The 16,380-nt window shown below is 33.4% G+C and overlaps 1 protein-coding gene across 1 annotated transcript; it reads right to left on the bottom strand.

The window, feature by feature from the left end:
• Positions 1-2,984: 2,984 nt before the first annotated feature.
• Positions 2,985-15,541, bottom strand: LOC128246333 (aggrecan core protein-like). The gene is made up of 9 exons (XM_052964525.1): positions 15,428-15,541; positions 13,432-13,539; positions 12,739-12,811; positions 11,670-12,068; positions 10,752-11,027; positions 9,171-9,323; positions 7,447-7,728; positions 3,214-3,396; positions 2,985-3,022 (listed from the first exon to the last, which is right to left on the bottom strand). The coding sequence occupies exons 1-9, from the start codon at positions 15,539-15,541 to the stop codon at positions 2,985-2,987; spliced, it is 1,626 nt and encodes a 541-aa protein (XP_052820485.1).
• Between the last annotated feature and the right edge of the window lie 839 nt (positions 15,542-16,380).

Genomic DNA, 16,380 nt, shown 5'->3' with positions numbered 1-16,380 from the left:
TTAAGCTGGAAAAGCTCTTCTATCAATGAATGGCTTACTTTCTGTTAAAGGAGATACATTTGTTACATTTAGAAATATGTTAAATCTGTTTGATTCGTGTGATGTGTTAAAACTTAATTATGGATCGGAGGTTGAGGGATTTGGGAAATATGAGTGCATGGGAAGAGTGCAAAAAACATTTTGTTAATGGATACTTAAAGTAAAACGGTCTACAAATACATTTTCTATATACAGTGAGCTAGGTCGGTTTCCGTCACAAATCGAACGATATATTCGGATTATTTAATATTTTCTCCAACTATTCACTGGCAAAACTGACGATTGTATTTTAAGGACAACCATTGGTAAAGAGAGATAGATGCAAACCATGCTTTTAGAAATTGGGCCTCAAATGTTTGAGATGTTTTACAACATTCGGGATTTCATGACGTGTGGCTTCATCGAGAATCAGTAAATATGACTGGCTTTGTATATTTGATTTGAGGTCACGAGATATTTATATTGTACCCTGGCGAGTGGGTATGGACAGTTGTAGCTCATTATTAATTTATAAAGAACTCAAAGATACATTCGAAGTTTCAAGCTATACTTATAATTTAGATAACAATAAGTACTTACATTACATGTAAAATTAAGACTACCGTCCCATAGATTAAATATTGAAGTTGGGAGATATAATTACATTGTTAGAAATGAAAGAAAGTGTACATTTTGTAACTAAAACGATTTGGAAGACAAGTTCCATTTTGTCTTAAAATGTCCATTGTATGCTGATGTTCGTAAATATTATATATTATATAACAAGATACTTTTCAGAACATCCTAATATGGCTAAGTTTATTTCTCTACTGCAAACTGATAATATATCACTTCTTGTTAAAATAGTAAGATTTTGTTTAAAAGCCTTTGAAATAAGAAAGAACAGTGCTTGATTGTTTTATTCATGAATTATCACCAAAATCAAGACGAATTGTATATGTCTTTGTATTACCTTTTTACATTTTTTTTGTTTTGTTTCTCTGTTGCTGGTTTATCAGATTGATTTTTCTGTGATATTTTTGTAGACTTTTTTAGACTCCTTTTTAAACGGCAATGTTGCTTCTATTTTCATGTCTCATTCTATTGCTTTTCGCAATTTACAAGGTATATATGTTAAATAAATATTTAACATTCTCAATTTCATATCAACCATCATGCACGCTGATTTGTGTGTAACTTGGTTTATGTTTTCCTCTTTTTATTTTCACTTTTTAGTTTCAAAAATATATGTCTATAATACAAAAATCATTCAAAAGGGTTATACTGCAACTATGTATGTTTTGATTGATTGATTGTATCTATACTATATTTCTGTTTTATATTTGTGTTATTTGACGATGAGCTGTTTATGCTTAAGTCAAAAATAAATTTTCTGTTATGTTCTGTACTTGTTAAAATACTGACTTCTGTAATCACTCGGTGAAAAATAGGAATTATGACGTGAGTCGGTTGATATCCTAAACATAGTCCCCGCCCCAGTCAGGACGATCGAGTACTTCAGTCCGTTTGGTGTGTTAAAGTTGTGTCACTTTGAGTTGCTTTCGTGAAGTCTATATCCTAGATGGCTGATTTTCACTCCGCGTCTCGGCGTATTTTCGAATTGTGGGGACATATTTTCACAATTTTGCAGTTTAGTCCTTTCGCCGAGAAAATGCTTACAGATGATAGAAATCAGCAACCATACATTTTGCACGGGACGACAGAACGAGAGCACTATAAGTGTATGAAAGCGACGAGAGGTTCTACAGATTAACCGACTTAAGTAAAATTTCATAGCATAAAAATAGTTTACAATAACTATTATTTTAGTTTAAAGCTGTACTCTCACAGATTGACAGTTTTTACTATTTAATTTTTGTCTCGGAATCAGCTGATTTGGTATCAATGCCTCCAATTCAGTCATTTAGGATAACTCACTAACGAATAGATCTAAATTGTTTCGAAAAGTACTGATATTTGCATTTTTCCTTAACTGTTAGTTACGCTTCTAGCCATACAACATCAATTTTGAACTTAGATATGAAAAACTGCGATGTGATCTTCTTTAAGCCGTTTTATATCACTGGTTTCCATTCTTTAACACAAAAAATCAAAGACAAAAAAGTCAAAACTGTCAAAACTGTCAATCTATGAGAGTGCAGCATGCACTTTCACAGATTAAACTTTTGACAACATTTTCATTTGTTGTCTTGGAACGCGCCAATTTATGCGAAAATGCATGTAAACCAGTGATATAAGACTGCTAACACAAGGTCAGATATCAGATTGTCATATTTAAGTTCGAAAATTGATGTTTAATGCACATTTCTTAAGCCGTTAATAACGATTTTAGTCATAAAACATCATTTATTTTTCGAACAAAATATGGAAATCTGCCACCTGATCTTTTGTTAGCAATCTTAAATCACTGGTTTGAAGACATTTACGCCAAGATTGGCTCATTCAAAGACAAAAATAAAAAAGTAGTTAAAACGGTGAATCTGTGAAAGTGCAGCTTTAAGAAGGCCTTACAATGTGAAAGTAAATTTGCAAATGCGCACTAGGCTACCTACCCTGTACACACAAGCAGAAACCAAAGTTTGCAACATAAAAACTTTACTAATATTTAATAATAATTGTGCGTGTAAGGTATAAAGTGATGTGACGTAACTTTCGCTGTATATTGTCATTTCGAGCGTTTAATAACAATGACGTTTAACGAAATTGAAATAAAATTTCAGGGAATATAAGTATTCGCGAAAAGATAACACACACGCGAAATCAACAGTTTATAAATCCGATATCAAATGGCAACACTATACGTATACAGGGTATTTATTGTAAATCTGTAATAAAGGAGATATTTTTGTTGTCATTCTTTTTTCATTTCAAATATCCAAAGTGAAGCGGAAATCTGTTTTTATTGATGTAATATGCACAACTACACAAAATACAGTATAAAGACTTCAACGTCCTACTAGCACACCCCCACTGGCTGCGATGTCTAAAATATCAAACACATACGAATTATTTCCCTTTTCAGTGCATAGAATGGAGGAAGTTAATTTTGTAAGTACGATGTAATGTATAAATTATTTGCTCCATCAATTGATTCATGTACATATCTCAGCAAGAATTACCATTGTTGACAAGAGTTGTAGAAAAAGGGTGACCAAGTGTAAATAAAACACGTACTGTATTCACAAAGGGAGAGATGCGTCTCTCCAGTGTCACCACCAAAGAAGCTCTGTGATCCACAGGGGATATCGTCCCATATCCCCCCTTTGTATGGTACAAATGCCACACAATCCTCGAGGTTGTGACTCACAAAGTTGTCGGTATGACCAGGTATCCAGTTTGTGTACGTCACTGGGTCGCCTTAAATATGATGAAGTAAGTAAGATGGTTACGAAAAACATTGATAACAAAACATTGATTATTTATTTTAAGAACACACTTGAATGTAATAAAAATGATTCAAAGTCTATATGGAAGAGCCTTAAACAGCTTGGTTTGCCTTCCAAGAAGAGCCAGTCCTCTTCCAGCATTGGTTTGAATGTTAATGGTGAAATTTGTTTTGATAAATCCAAGGTAGCTGAAGCTTTTAATGTCTTTTACACAACTGTTGCTGCAAAGCTTGTTGATAAACTGCCAAAGTGTGTAAACAGATTTGGCAGAAATTTTGTTTTTCAATATTATTCGTCCAAAGGTGTAAAACCAAACAGTTTTGGTACTTCAATAGTTACAGAAAGTAAAGTATCGAAATTCTTGGACAGCCTTAGCTCCAACAAGGCAACTGGTCTTGATGGTATTCCCTCGAAGTTTGTTAAGGACTCATCAAACATTATAGCAAACCCCCTTGCACATATAATTAACCTATCCATCATTCAAGGAGTCGTACCAGTAGACCTTAAGTCTGCACGTGTTGTTCCTTTGTTTAAGAAAAACGACAAAACTGAAGTTGGGAATTATCGTCCAGTCTCCATTTTAAACACCATATCTAAGGTCTTAGAAAAGGTTATCTATGACCAAGTTGAGGAATATTTGACAAACAATGAACTTCTGTATAGTTTACAGTCCGGTTTTAGACGCAAGTATTCTACTGAGACATGCCTCATTCATTTGACCGATTACCTACGTTTTAATATGGATAAAGGAAATCTTGTTGGCATGGTGCTCATAGACTTACAGAAAGCGTTTGATACGGTCAACCATGATATTCTTCTAATGAAACTTATAGCCATTGGTCTGAACGAGTCAACAACACGATGGTTTTCCTCATACCTGTCCGACCGTCACCAACTTGTTTCAGTCTCTGGTACTTTATCCTCTCAATCAAAGGTCACATGTGGTGTCCCACAAGGATCAATATTAGGTCCACTTTTATTTTTAATTTACGTGAATGATATGCCAGCTGTTGTCAGAAATAAGCTGCTCCTATACGCCGATGATTCCGCAATTTTAGTGTCAGGCAAAAGTACAGAAGATTTAGAGTCTAGCCTTTCTGAAGAATTAGAACTTGTTAGTGAGTGGCTTATCTGTAATAAGCTATCTCTGCATTTGGGTAAAACAGAAACTATTTTATTCGGGTCAAAACAGAGGCTTAAATCTAAAGGCAATCTAAACGTGACTTGCAAAGGTTTGCCAATTGAATGTAAAACTTCAGTAAAATATTTGGGCGCAACCATTGATAATTGCTTGTCTTTTGAGGACATGGCTAGGTCGGTCATGAAAAAGGCAAATACAAGGTTAAAATTCTTATTTAGGATGCGTGAGTACCTTACCCAGCACACAAAAAGGTTACTGGTCATGTCCCTTATTCAGTGCCATCTAGACTTTGCCTCTACCATCTGGTTTTATTCTGTTAACCAAGACTTGCGTAATAAGCTTCAGGTCACACAAAACAAACTAATGAGATTTGTTTTAAATTTAGAATCTAGGTCCCACATTGGAAAATCTCAGTTTAATTATCTTAACTGGTTACCTGTGGACAAAAGGGTTGATTTTATAACTCTTTGTCATGTTTTTAAGATTCATTCCAAATTGGCCTCTTCATACCTAAGTGAACATTTTAACCCCGTTAGTGTGGCACACAATTATAAAACTAGATTCAGAATGCCGCTACATCTCAGGGCACTGATTTTATGGATAGTAGGCGTTTTTCATATCCAAAGGTCAATAGTTTTGGTAAGAAATCCTTTGCTTACCGAGGATGCTCACTATGGAATGATCTCCCTAAGGAAATAAGGTTCAGCAGGTCTTTGAAGTGTTTTAAATCTTCCCTTAAAACATATTTGTTGGACTAGAGCTGTTCATATATCATGTATTTTATATTGTAATAGATAGGTTCATGTCAAAGGTAATCTTACATTTTTAATTTTAGCATACCTATTATTCATGGATATTTATGTCTTGTTTTATTGTCCATTGTTGAATACATTCTGTTAATCTAGTATTTGAACAGCACTTCAATTGTGATACACTGTGATACTTCTTATTTTACCTAACATATTATTATTTAGATTTAAATATGCAATACAATTAATACATAATCAGTCTTCTACTGTGATATTTTTTTATTTATTTATTTTTAATTATAATTTCTTAATAGCATGTCTTCCTATGTCAACTAGTTTGTTATATAAAGACCACAATGGAAATAAGGGATTATCAATCCCTTTTTGTGTTATCCTTAGATATATAATGCAGTTAACATGGATATATTTTATTCCTGATATTATTTATCATGTGTTTAATTCCATGCTATGTACATTTTATGCTGAAATAAACCTACCTACCTACCTACCTACCTACCTACCTACCTACCTACCTACCCACCCACCTACCCACCTACCCACCTACCCACCTACCTACCTACCTACCTACCTACCTATCTATCTATCTGACACATAGTACGGTATAATCTCTTCCAAAGTCGGCTGCTCACTGTAATTGAATCGGTTTGAGAAATACATGTAAATGATTACAATAAATCAAATAAAGTTATCTTTTGTTGCGCTTATATGACAATATTTGACTTTTAAGCAAATTTACCCACGTGCGCAAATTAACCACCTGGACTGATATGGAGGAGGACCTTCCAAAACGTTCTGTTTACGGTAAATTTAGTGCAAACCACAATAGATGCAGTTGCTTAGTTTAACCCAACAATATAACCCCTGTACAAAAACGCAATTCTATAGTCAATCCATCAATCGTCAGAAACCTTCAGAGTAGTCTGTCATTGGTATATGTTTCAGGCATTTACACATTTCTTGCATCATATATATGCCCCAAAAGCACGTTATTTGACCTTGACATAACAAGTATCTATCACCTAATTCTGGTAAAAAAATGAAGTTCTTGTATAATAAATTATTTCATTTATTCTTTGTCTAGAAACAACCACACACCATTGTTTTAATGGGCTTAAGAATTGCCATAGAACAGGAAAATGCCCCTTTTCTAAGACAGCATAATATAATCAATTCCCCATTACAGATATCAAAGCTTTCTATTGTCAATCTCCTTCTGCCATCTTCTTACAGCAACAAAACACTGAACAGACAATGGTGTCCATACATAAGACAAACTTCATCAAAATTAAGTAACATTTTCTTTACTCCACCAGTTTCTACGTAGTATGTGTACTTAAATGGTTGATAGATCTTGAACATAATACACCATATTATATCAAACATATTTTTATAAAGTACCTTCGTATATATAAACACAGGTACCCACGTGTTTAGGTGTAACATAAGAGCAAATTCGTTCCATGTCTGGAGGTGAGGTCCATTTGCCCCCGTTGGTATTTTAAGTCACATGAACGCATTAACTGTTCATACTTACGTGTTCCTTTAAAGCTTGTTTCTAATTTCCGCGGCAAAATGTTAAATGTGACTAATTTTGTTTGATATCATGTGTAATGTCTAATTGAAGTATTTGTTTTTAAACGTTTAGCAATGTAGGCTCCCTGAAGATACATACTAACGTAAAAAATAACAGCTAAAATAATATTTGTAGTACTTTTATAGTAACGGACTTCAATTTAGCACATACATTGAACGGGTGTAATAAAAGACATGCCCGATTCTTATTTTGTTTTAGACAAATAAACAACCACAAACAGGTACACTTAAAACAATGACAGTCTTAGAATACAAGAACACGCTAAATGTATCTTGTTTTCCCTCATTTATATCGAAATAATATCATTTACATTTACTAGTATAACCTCTCGATATCCGCATTAAATCTTCTTAACTGACTTATGTCTTTCTTTTTTATTAAAAACGGCAACGTAGACATTGTTATCGAATGTTACAACGTTTATATTTGATCGCTAAATGTAAAGTTTAATTCATTAATTTAGTCACTTTTAAAAAGTACATGTTTTGCTTCACAAAATTAATGTTAATCTAATACCTGCAGTCCATTCAAATCGTCCCTCAGTTTGTCTGTCATGTAAGCCGATCCAAAAGGCTTTTGTGGGATTATACGCCATCATAAATGATTGTATGTAATTCTGCTCCTGTGCGTTATTAATGTGCGCTAAATGTCCCCCTGCCTGCTGACATAGGGCTTCTCCATGGTCCCAGGTGACTTTATTGTGCAGCAGTTCGTAGCAGCTCCTGTCATGTTGTACTAATAGTGTTCCATAGCGGTGTGCTAAGGATACGGCTTTCGGTGGACACATGTTTATATCTCCTAAAAATAAAATTGCAAGCCAAGGATAAGTATTAATAACTTTCCATTAAAATAGATTTTTTAAAAAACATACAACTATCAACCAAATAATTCTTGAGCATACAAAATACATTTATTTTAAATGTTCGTTAGTAAATACAGATTATTAATAAGTACACGTAGTTTTTAATTATAAACCCTTTATGGATGATGTTGTCGGTGCCGGTGTTGCATGCGAGTCAACTGGTGTCAAAACAGCCGCTGTAAAAGATATATAAAACTAATATGATTCAATGCTTTAGAATAGTAATGTACTTAGCGTCATAACACAATTTCTGCAACATGGGCTGGACTGAAATCATATATATATATATATATATATATATATATATATATATATATATATATATATATATATATGTGTGTGTGTGTGTGTGTAACATACTAAGTCACAATATTAAAATTATTTTCACTTCGAATATCTAATTTTTATATTAAATTATTGTTGTTTTCATATGTTGCTTAAAGTATCATTCATTGTATATTGTTCATTAATTATATGTTTCTTAAAATTTGTATGTGGGACATCGTTAGATATTTCGAAATAATAAAATAAAATAAAAAATGATTTCAACATATATATTGATTGGCTGGCGAAATAAACGCATTTGGTGCCTCTCCGTTTAGAATGTGAACCAATCGAAACATTTCATTTGCCGTTATTTTAACACAACTTTTTAAATACACATTTTATTTCACAATCCAGGTCAAAATACACCATAAAAGGCTATACCGAAACAATTTAAAATAGTTTTCACTTAAACTGAGATATTGCATACCACTGCATATCAGATGTAAAATTTCTGATTTCTTTTTATTCCAGACCCTGTTTTATAGTGCAAGCATAACTAAATTTTAACATGTATCAGTCAAATCAAATATCATTTTAATCCTTAGCTAAACCAGCTTACCTTTAGAAATAGGATTTTTCTTCATGAAAAAAATCCTAAAAAATCTAAATATATTAACGTATGAAAAATAAAACAATTATTGAAATAAACTTACTTTTTGTACAAAATTAATAAGGAACATAGATTAAATCAATGGAATTGAAATGACAACCATTTGTGTCGAACATTAGAACTGTTTTGTAAGAACTGAATCCAGTGTCTAGTTGGGGAAAATATAAAAAACTGTCGTTATGTATTATATGTCCATCATTCAGTTTTTGAAACACATCGAAGCACACGAGTTCAAATGTAATCCACAATTGATAATTTCATTATGTGTTCAAAACATGCATAAAACAAGTAATTCAATATCCAATACTTTTCGATCAACAGTAGTTTGTTTGTTTTTTCAAAATGTGTTCGTTTACGTTCATTTGGCTGCTTGTGTATATTGCAATCCATACACATAGTTATAACGATTACTCCATACCATCATACAGGAACATATATTACCAAACTCGCACACATATCCATAGGTGTTCCCGCATTCTTCATCTTCCCACCTTCCTGCATATTGTCCTAGACTTAAACTGACACAGTCTTCGAATGCGTGGAAGAAAATGTCCTTTCGCCCGGGCATCCAGTTGGTATAATTAACGGGATCTCCTGAAGATATGTTTTACATGCTTACCAATTTGCGAAGTTCACTTGCATAAGAATAAATAAAACCTTTAAGTATTGCCTTTAATTTGAATATACATTTATTTGAAAAAAAAATATAAATCATAGATGAATAAAATTTAGAAATAAGAAAAACAGCACTGCAAACTAAATATGTTGCGGGATTGCAGGGCCGCCAATTTTAGTCGGAAATAATCGAAATAATATTAGTTGAAGAAGTAATTATATGAAATTTGCATATAAGACCACTGAAGTGCTGAACAGCCTATTACAGTGTGTGTTTTGTAATTAGTAAGCCGTTTATTATTATATTATCGGAAGGTAAAATGCCTGATGTCTTTTTGTCGTCGATGTGGAAGTTGGGTGTTATGAGTTTACAGTACTTCACTGACCTTGAAATAAGCTTCCAGACATTTAGTCAAAACGGCTTGGTTACGTCATTGTAGTGATACATTTAAAATTTCGTTTTCCTTCTTAGGAGAAACATGACGTTCATTATATAATCGCTTAAAATGTAGAACACACATGCCATTCTAACGAATATATCGTTTCTGCATATTTGAAATTGTATACATTCCTCTAACAATTCACTAATACATGACCAAGTTTTATCTCAAATATATAGGAAACACTATTCAGTGTTCTGTAACCTGTAACAATACTTTTGATATATCAATGTATTATTTGTCTTTTTGATGCGAAATAACAAGAACTGTTTAGAAATGTTTGTTTCAAAACCAAATTATTGTATTAATCTCCTGATTATTGTTAAAGATTGAAAAGAAGATGCTTATACCAGTAAAAATATTAAAATAGTTATATGTGTCACAATCAATTAACTAGTCTTCGATTCGATTATAAATGTCCCATATTGTCTGCAAACAATACCGTTTTTAAATGTAAAAGACAATGACAGAGAGGTTTAGCAAGCATGATAATAAGAATTTTAACACGCATAATCATTTTAACAGGGTTCGATATTGATTAGATGATAAATACTGATGTTATGGGAACAAACCGTGCATTGAGTAAAATGTATACACGTTATCACTAAACTGGGTGGTAGATGCGATACACACAATGTATAAGAACATGCGGGAGTAAGACAGGTAAACAAGGGGAAATCACTTTGGCATCTTAAGGGACATAACTGACGTGAATATAGTCAGAAATCCTGCTGATTATAAAAGTTTGTTGAGAAAAAATAACCAATTCTATTTTCGCAAAGAATGGTTACAAATCGATAAAAATGGATGTCAGGCAAAAGATGTGACGCATTGAACAACGACGCTGAAAACGATGCTGCTGCCGAAGACGTTTTATAACATTAAATATATGCTTTGCTATGCTATTCAAGCGAAATAAAAGAAGTAATAAAAGAAATCCCAACTTATTGATAAATGCATAAATAACCTGATGTCCATTCGAAGTTTTCTTCATGGTTTTTGTCGTTTAGACCAATCCAAACATTGTCTCCATGGTATTGCCTGACCACGTCGTAGACGGCAGTTTGGTGATAACTGTCGGATATGTGCGCAAGGTGGCCGCCTCTCTGTTTACAGTCGGATTCCGCATATGACCAGGTGTGATGTACAGGAACAATCTCGTAGCATGTTCTGCCAACCGTGAATAGGGTCCCATGTTCATGCGCTGCGTAGTTAAAATGGGTTGCCGAACAATTGTACGCATCTGAAAATGGAAATATACATTATCTTTAATTTCATTCTCGTTGCACACCATGAACTAAAGGAAATGCTGTCACCTGTCTTGAATGAGCCTATTTAACCATAAGCAAAACACAACAAGGGAAATAAAAACCTTTACTGAAAAAGTATCTTTATGTTGTATTTTTTTGTGGAGGAGCAGTCAATATGGCTGCTTTCATCGACTTAGGTATTTGAACATTTAATATGCAATCACTTGTCACAATTGTATCGCCTCTTTACTCAGTCAGATAAACATACATTTTGTATAGTTCGTACAAAGCTCCTATTTTGTTCCGCTTTGCTCTTCCGTTTAATTCAGCCCGGTCGGCAGCAAAGTAAAACCATGATTTGTTTAGTTTGATAAAGGGTCTTATTAATTTGAATATGCTTTGAGCTGGTTCAAAACGATTTAACAGCGCAATGACAAAAGCTATACATCTGTATACAGTCGTCCAAATAAAACCGCCAGTATTCAAATTTTAATATTATCAAAGTTACGATATGAATACTCTTAAAACTTTGGTTAACATGAAACAACCTTTATAATACAAAGGGTAAACTCTGAGAAACACTGACGCAAACAATTATTCTAATAAAAATCCAACAAAAGACAGATAATCCTTACAGGCCACGGAAGCTGTCGACAATGTCATTGCTGTTGTTGATTCTGTCGTTGGTGTTGTGCTTGGAGTGGTGGTCAGCCTTGGTGCTGTAGTAGTAGTAGGAGGAGAAGTAGTTGTTGCAGTTGTTGGAGTGCTTGTTGGAATTGTTGTGGTTGTAGGTGAATGTGTTGTTGTTGCTGTTGTAGGGGTTGGTTTAGGGGTTGGCAGTGTTGTTGTAACTGTTGTAGGGGTTGGTGTCGTTGTTGTTGTTGTAGTTTGTGTTGTTGTCGTCATTGATGTCGTTGTTGTTATTGAAGTTGTTGTTTCTGGTGTTGTAGATGTGGTAGGCAATAAAGTTGTCGGCTGTGGAGTTGTCGGCTGTGGAGTCGTGGTAGAGGTGATCTCCGCTGTGGTTTGGTGGACTAATGATATAAACAGTTTAGATATAAATTATGTAAGACGATGGTATCATTTGTATATTTAAAAAAAAATACCAATGGATAGGTTGATTAGAAATAAAAGAAAAACTATCATTCGTATAAGTATAAGAAATGTATGCTAAAAAGAGTTACTAAGTATGCTATATGTTTCATTTGAGTGCCCTTAAAACTCAATTAGATCTGCAACCAATTGTATAAAACTGGGTAAGTTGTCCGAAAGTTATATCTTGGCTACTTTGCATATATACACAATTTGATTGAATAACTGTATTTATTGGATAAATATTAACCAATTAATAAACATTTTGCTAAACTTTAAACAAACCAAAGAAACAATCAGTTTTATACCATGAAAGCATATTCAGTCAAGGGAAAATAAATTCATTGTATTAATTATTAAATCATTTTGAACCAGCTTTAACAATCGTTGGAAAATGGTTCATTTGAGTATCATAATTTGAAACTACCTCATCTATAAAAAAGAGAAGTGAATTCTTTTCTTAAGCAATAATGCGATGGAACTTACAGGGACAAGCCTACTAGTCAGAAATCCACCTAAACATGTCAACTGGCACAATGATAAATGCCAAATGAAAAACGAACGAGAAACACAATGCAAATAATCCTATTTAGCAAGTATTTCAATAGAAACCTTGGTCCGAGTCAGGTGGATTTCCAGGACACGTCTGTAACTCGATGTTACTGTCTTTGTGGATAAATCCGTACTGGAGTTAAACGGTTATGAAAAATAGTTAATTGTACAAATAAACAATACAGTATGAGTTGCACTAATCGATGGACAACAGTAAATAAAGAGCCTTCATAATGAAACATGTTAAAGGCCTAACCGTTACTGCACGAGAGACGCATAGCGTGCAAATAACACAGACAGGTCATACAATAAACAATATTATAATTAAGAAATGTGAGGGTCATTACAGCGGAACGGTCATCTCAATACGCGATCCCCGGAGGTTAAAACAAGTGTATGTATACACAACCTCAGATTTGGCTTAACTATATCAATAATTAACAAGTAAGCTTTGGAAATATAACACTAATTATGTGATCATTTTTCGAGAGGGTTAAGGTGCAGTTTACTAGTTAATCAAAAACTAACCCACAAATTTATAGGTGGAATAATAAGTCTAAAGACTCTACAACAATGATCAGAAACAAACGTGTGATGCCGGAGACGACGCGTTCGACGCTGACGCCGACGGAAATAGTAATCCCCTTTAAGTGTTTGCCTTGCTCCATATGAGACTCAAACCGTACCAATATTAAATAATACTTAAACCCACGATTTGATTAGGTATGGTATTAAAACATAAAATAAAATAACCTTGTGTTCAAACTGAATTACTAGCCAATCAGGTACAGTGGACTGGTGACCCAAGGCCTTACAATCGAACTCGTACATGTATCCGAGAGCCTGGCCGGAAGTGGACGCCTGATGACAGAAGCCATAAATGGTGTACGAATTTTGAACAGCTGGAATTCATTTATATATGGACATTCTTATTAATCTTTGCCTGTTGGAAACAGGAATTGTATGAATGTTACACATTCGAGTGTAAGATGTTCATAAACGGAAGTATACAAGCTTTTAAAGTGGGATTAAATTAAAGGTTATTTTTTATGTTTAGTTTAGTACATGTAGTATTATTATTTCTTTCATGCTTTTCGATGAAATATGGGGTTTAACCAGTGAAATAACAACAGTAAATATATCAATTTGATATTTTCACTGCAAAATAAGGAGTGAAGATCAACTTTCAGAACAACTTTAAATTCCTTTGTTGTTACATGTACTTGCCTACTGGACTTCAATAAATTATATAAAAAAATATTAAAAAAATATAAAAGAAATGTTTTATAAATTTAGATAAATATATAATTGGAAATTAACAACTTACCGTTTATTACCGGTTATCCTGTTTATCAAACATTTTACTGATCTTTGAAGCTGAATGTTCGAACATTTGCTTTCATACCAAACAAATTACAGACAAAAACAACTGTTCGAACATAAATAAAATTTTATATCATCGTTCAAATGTATTTTGAACTGTTAACCATTGGAGTACGTAAATTGAGTTTCCTGGAGAATTCACACAACAATTTACAGATAGGTCCGATATTTTTTACGCCACCCACACCTCAAAATGTATCAACAAACTAACGTGGCATTTACTCTTTATCTGGAAAACAAACATTTTAAAGCGAAACAGACTGGTCTCTGACAGTAAAATGACTAAATATTAACTTACTATAAAAACACACGTACATGCAGTCTTAAACTAAGAAAAATGATTAAAATCCAATGAGTATCCACATTTGTTTTGCTAACACATTTGACCTTCCAAATTTTCATTCTTTAAATAGCGGCGTAGTAATTTGGTTATGTTTTCATGTCCATCTTAAAATAAAAAGTGTTTTCATTATTTTTGGAACATGTGTGCACTAATAATACGTCATTGTTTACTGTTCATAAAGCTTTGCAATAAAAAACGAGCGAATATTAAGCTATAAGAATGAAAAACAGAGAACTATTTCTCAGCAAACCGAAAGTAGAAAAAATGACAGCTATAATTATGCATGAGGGGCGCCCCACGGGTAGCGGCGTAAAGCCCACCCTTTTCAAAAAAGGGGTAATTCAGAAATAAATAAAAACACTCCGAAAATAAGCATAAAAGAAACAGAAAATTTGTTTATTTCAATGTAAGATCGTATTTAATTTCACTCGTGATCATACAAAAACTACATACTTCGCCACTCGTGAAAATATGTTTTTTATGAACCTCGTGAAATAAAATACGATCTTACACTGAAATAAACAAATATCCTCTATATTTTACAATGGTCTTTGTTATTGCATAATCAAAACCATTATAAGCAATTTTAATTTTCTATATCAATAAATCAAGTATTGAAAACACTGTTTTAAGTTTAGTTACACGAGATTTGTTTTAAGATTGGTAATCACTTGTAGTGCTTACTATATACCGCGTGGTTTTAGAAATTGCTTTACTATTAGTTATCTCTGCTTCTTTTTATATTATAATTTTGAGGTATATAGTATATATATTCGTTATAAACCTACCCTTAGGTCATTACTTCTAGGAAGCACGTATATTTTACAAACGTTCATGCATGTAAAATACATTCTGGGAGGGAGGTCATTTGCTTACGTCCATAGAATGATAATAACAGCATAAGTTTGATTGAAAGTGATTCTTAAGTGGTAGTCAGGTGTCTAAAGGATTATTCAGAAATATTCAAGATTCATTTTTTTATTTTTTTTTTAAACTTATGTATGGAGTCAATGACATACATACATCAGGTTGTACCGCTGTTTCGACGTTGTAGTTACAAACACACTCGTAATCACTTCTTACAACACTGGCTATCAGCAGCACCAGCCCCCAGAGGAAAGGGGCTCTGTTCGACATCTGTTCGACATGTTTTCATTAGTGATCTAGCCATGAGCAATGTTGAGCATTAAAGTATATTTTAAAAGATGTCGTTTAATCATATTCTCGTCATTTGAAAAGGGTGTATAGCGCATTGTTTTAAACGGATCCTAGACCCTTTTTTGTTTAATTATATGTTCTTATCGTAAACATTTTACAGTCTGAATTGCATTATCATTTTTATTTGTAAAGATCACCATCAGATATAGGTTAATATCAGTAAATTCTATTTCAAATATTACTTACGCTTGTTTATCACTTCGTAATAGAATTTCCTACTGACAGAACGAAATGTTGGTGACCTTGGACATGATCTCGCTAGCTGATTGTTGAATTCTATGTGTTGGTTCCGTGCTGTGTTTAGACTCTTAATATGGCTAACGAGATGCACGACAAGTCACATTCATTCCGTATTTAGTACATGGGCCATTTGATATGCAGGAGTTATCATGTTTAGACGTATCATCGTTTAATGGCATGAACACGTTCGCATTGTCTTATGATAAAATGACAAAAAGAGAATTATCTTTGTGGAACAGTTAAAATCCGTTTAAAATTTCTGTCGTAATTTGCATATAACGAAAGTGGAATTGCGAATAATATTCTTTGCCCATGACCAAAAACAAGGACCTTACGCGTTGTTTACTATGTAACACGTTACTGGCATACTACAGCCGCTACCAGAGTGAATGGAATAATTCACGAGCGGGTTGTATCATTTCAATCACGTGGGTTGTGGGTGTAATAACTGCTTTGTGTCATAGACACCAATGCTGATGTATACTTGAAGCAACTATCACTCTAAATTTACTGTTAAT

Source organism: Mya arenaria, chromosome 9 (genome assembly GCF_026914265.1).
Source record: "Mya arenaria isolate MELC-2E11 chromosome 9, ASM2691426v1".
NCBI lineage: Eukaryota > Metazoa > Mollusca > Bivalvia > Myida > Myidae > Mya > Mya arenaria.
Note: the sequence above shows the minus strand (reverse complement) of the source record. Positions and strands in the feature narration are given on the sequence as shown.

What these genes read in the sequence shown, in the direction of transcription:
- LOC128246333 (XM_052964525.1), bottom strand. Translation starts at nt 15,541, where the DNA reads ATGTCGAACAGAGCCCCTTTCCTCTGGGGGCTGGTGCTGCTGATAGCC. An exon ending in TGGATATGTGTGCGAGTTTG is followed by an intron (nt 7,729 to 9,170) that starts GTAATATATGTT and finishes TTTTATTTTTAG; the next exon opens with GAGATATAAACATGTGTCCA. An exon ending in ACGATTTGAATGGACTGCAG is followed by an intron (nt 3,397 to 7,446) that starts GTATTAGATTAA and finishes ATCATATTTAAG; the next exon opens with GCGACCCAGTGACGTACACA.